Raw genomic sequence first — 2,645 nt, forward strand, 5'->3', positions numbered from 1 at the left:
ACTCTGTAAAGTTTGAGGATGAAGTTAAATTCTAGTATCGGTTTTCAGGGAAGTAGTATTTTGCTTTTAACTATAACGGCAACTCTGTGAACTTTCCTTCATTATCAATAATGATTTTGTTCTGTTCTGTCCTATTCTATTCAGTTTTGCATTGATGTGAGATCAGCACGAAAGGGTATGATGTGTTTTCAGACAAAGATCTTGTGTATTGTAAATGTGGTGCATTGTGTGCTTGCGTGCCAATTGCAGTTTAAAGAAAGAAAATACGAAACACTGTAAGTACTTTCCCAGAGTTAGTTTTGAGAGAAGGTTTAATTCCCTTCAGTTAATAACTTTGTTTTCTCTGTAATATTGTCGTGTAATATCGTACACCATCGTCACATTTCTATGTATGCATGCTTTATTACTGAAAATAAATGAATACGGAATGTTCTTATTAGAAACACCTGCTTGCACCATTTGCGTCTATTAGACACAATTACAGGCAAGACGGCGAAGTTATTGATTAAACGCTTTGATCATATTTATCATCTACGCTCGATGAGAGCTGACGCATGAAAAATATTTTCCTCACATCTCACTGCTCTACCAGTCTACGATGAGATAAATGATTTTCCACTTGAGGTAAAGTACTCAATCTTTGTCCTTACATGGTTTCGCAAACGTCTAGATATACAGTAACATGATAACTGGCGTACCTTGATACCCTCGTTCGACGAAATCAGAAATGCGATTTCTTTATCTTTGCAGGCCCGACCGAGCCGACCTAAACCTATCGCCTATGCCAGCGGAGCCGATCACGCATTCGTCATAAACGTCTCCTGTAGAGCGAACACCTGTGATGGCACATTACCAATGATGCAGTAATTCTGTCAGCATCATGTGACTTATGACTTGCAGAAATAGCTCGACTCAAAACAGTGCTGACGTATTCGTCGGACCTGACCTAACTACATGTATAGTAGAAAGGGCCCCTGACAGAGTTTGGGACAGCTAGTGTTCGTTTAAAGTGAAGTACGAGATGGGTTTCAACGTGAAATTCGTAAGCGGACCCGTGTCCCGAGATTTGATCTGTCCGTTATGTCGCGGAGTCTTCGTGGATCCTGTGGTCCTCCACCCATGCGAACACATCGTCTGCACAGCGTGTCTGAAGGCCTGCACGTCCCGCGTACAACTCCTGCAGTCATGTCCTCACTGCAGGAGCCCACTCTTTGAGAAGCCAACCCTGGCGCCTCACCATTTCATCGGTCGTCTGCTCAAGCTCATCGTGAAGTGCCATCGCGAGTGCGGCCACAAGTGCGAACTGAGCGCCTTGCCCGAGCACGTCCTTAACGAGTGCATTCTGGGAGTCGTGACGTGCCCGAACAAGTTCAGGGGTTGTCACAAGGAACTCAAGCGGAAGATGCTTGACGCGCATGTGAAGGAATGCGACTTCCGGTTGGTGACGTGCGAGGGATGTGGGACGGAGATGGTGTACTCGAGACTCGCGCTTCACCAAAAGCGACGTCGGTGCGTGGAGGGGAAATTGTTGGGCCAGCGGGTACGGAGCGCGGCGGCGGCCATGCGACAGGTCCGAGAGCACCAGGAGCTCTTGCGTAAGGAGGTCATCACGCTGGAAGGACAGCTGATGAGACTCCGCTCAAGCAAACTCGAAGCCCGCGGCAGGTTGAAGTCAGCACCACCAAGGCTTCCAGGTGGATCGACGTCATCATCGACCTCGACGTCGAGACCACAGTCTTCAAGGAGTACGGTCAGCATAGCGTCGCAAATGTCCACGAAGAAGAAAAGAGGACCACCAAAAGCACCAGCAATATTTCTAACCGATGCTACATCTTCTTTCGATGTATTACCTTTCAACGCGACGTCGACATCCTCATCCAGATCACCCTCTCGTCAAGCCCCAGTCGACCACGAGGAAGATGAGGACTCAATGGCCGTTGCGATGATCGTAGATGGAGAGACGTCATCAGATGAGAGGAGTAGTAGTTATGGCAACCAAGGCGAAAGCATGTTCTCCTGCAAAAGATGCGGAAAGACCTTTCATCCGGACACGAACCATGACAGGGCATGTCGATGGCACCGTGGGGTGAATAAACTTTTTATTTCCCTTTTGTTGTTAAACGTTCATCTCGGTGTTAGACCGCTTATCTTTATATTCTAGTTATCATGTAGTTTTTTTAGTAACGTAATGAAACCTCTAACGGAGCAATGAACCCATAACCGCGAGTCCTCTCTGGAAAGAAATATTCTGATCTTGTGGGATGTGATGGTCCCACCTTTCATTAAGACCACTTTGTTTTGCTTTGTTTTTGGATCTTTCAGCCCTTTTAAACCCGATTGTCATGAAATGAACCTTTATTTCCTCTACAATAGTATGCTATTTAATATTTCATATTAGTGGTTTCTATTCGCGCAAAAAGTTGAAACCTGAATCCCCATCTCAACCAAAACTACACCATCCCTTTACACGATGTCCACTTCTGGGTTTTTTTTTTAATGCACCACTTAACAAATCGCTTGAACTTTGCTGTCAAACTGCGTGGTATGCTCACCATACTTGAACACTATATCCAAAACAGTATCACAATACATGTACCCATCCATTTCCTCCTCCCTCTCCCCCACCCTCCTGACACAATCTTTAT

At 45.7% G+C, this 2,645-nt stretch overlaps 1 protein-coding gene across 1 annotated transcript; it reads left to right on the top strand.

Moving 5' to 3' along the window:
• Positions 1-1,021: 1,021 nt before the first annotated feature.
• Positions 1,022-2,161, top strand: LOC139730379 (uncharacterized). The gene has a single exon (XM_071641245.1). The coding sequence runs from the start codon at positions 1,022-1,024 to the stop codon at positions 2,159-2,161; it is 1,140 nt and encodes a 379-aa protein (XP_071497346.1).
• Positions 2,162-2,645: the final 484 nt, after the last annotated feature.

This window comes from Diadema antillarum, unplaced genomic scaffold, assembly GCF_040938485.1.
Source record: "Diadema antillarum isolate AM-2024a unplaced genomic scaffold, OU_Dant_1.0 seq00000304_RagTag, whole genome shotgun sequence".
Taxonomy (NCBI): Eukaryota; Metazoa; Echinodermata; class Echinoidea; order Diadematoida; family Diadematidae; genus Diadema; species Diadema antillarum.

Bases quoted from the DNA above. Each gene is read 5' to 3' on its own strand.
- LOC139730379 (XM_071641245.1), top strand. From the start codon at position 1,022: ATGGGTTTCAACGTGAAATTCGTAAGCGGACCCGTGTCCCGAGATTTG.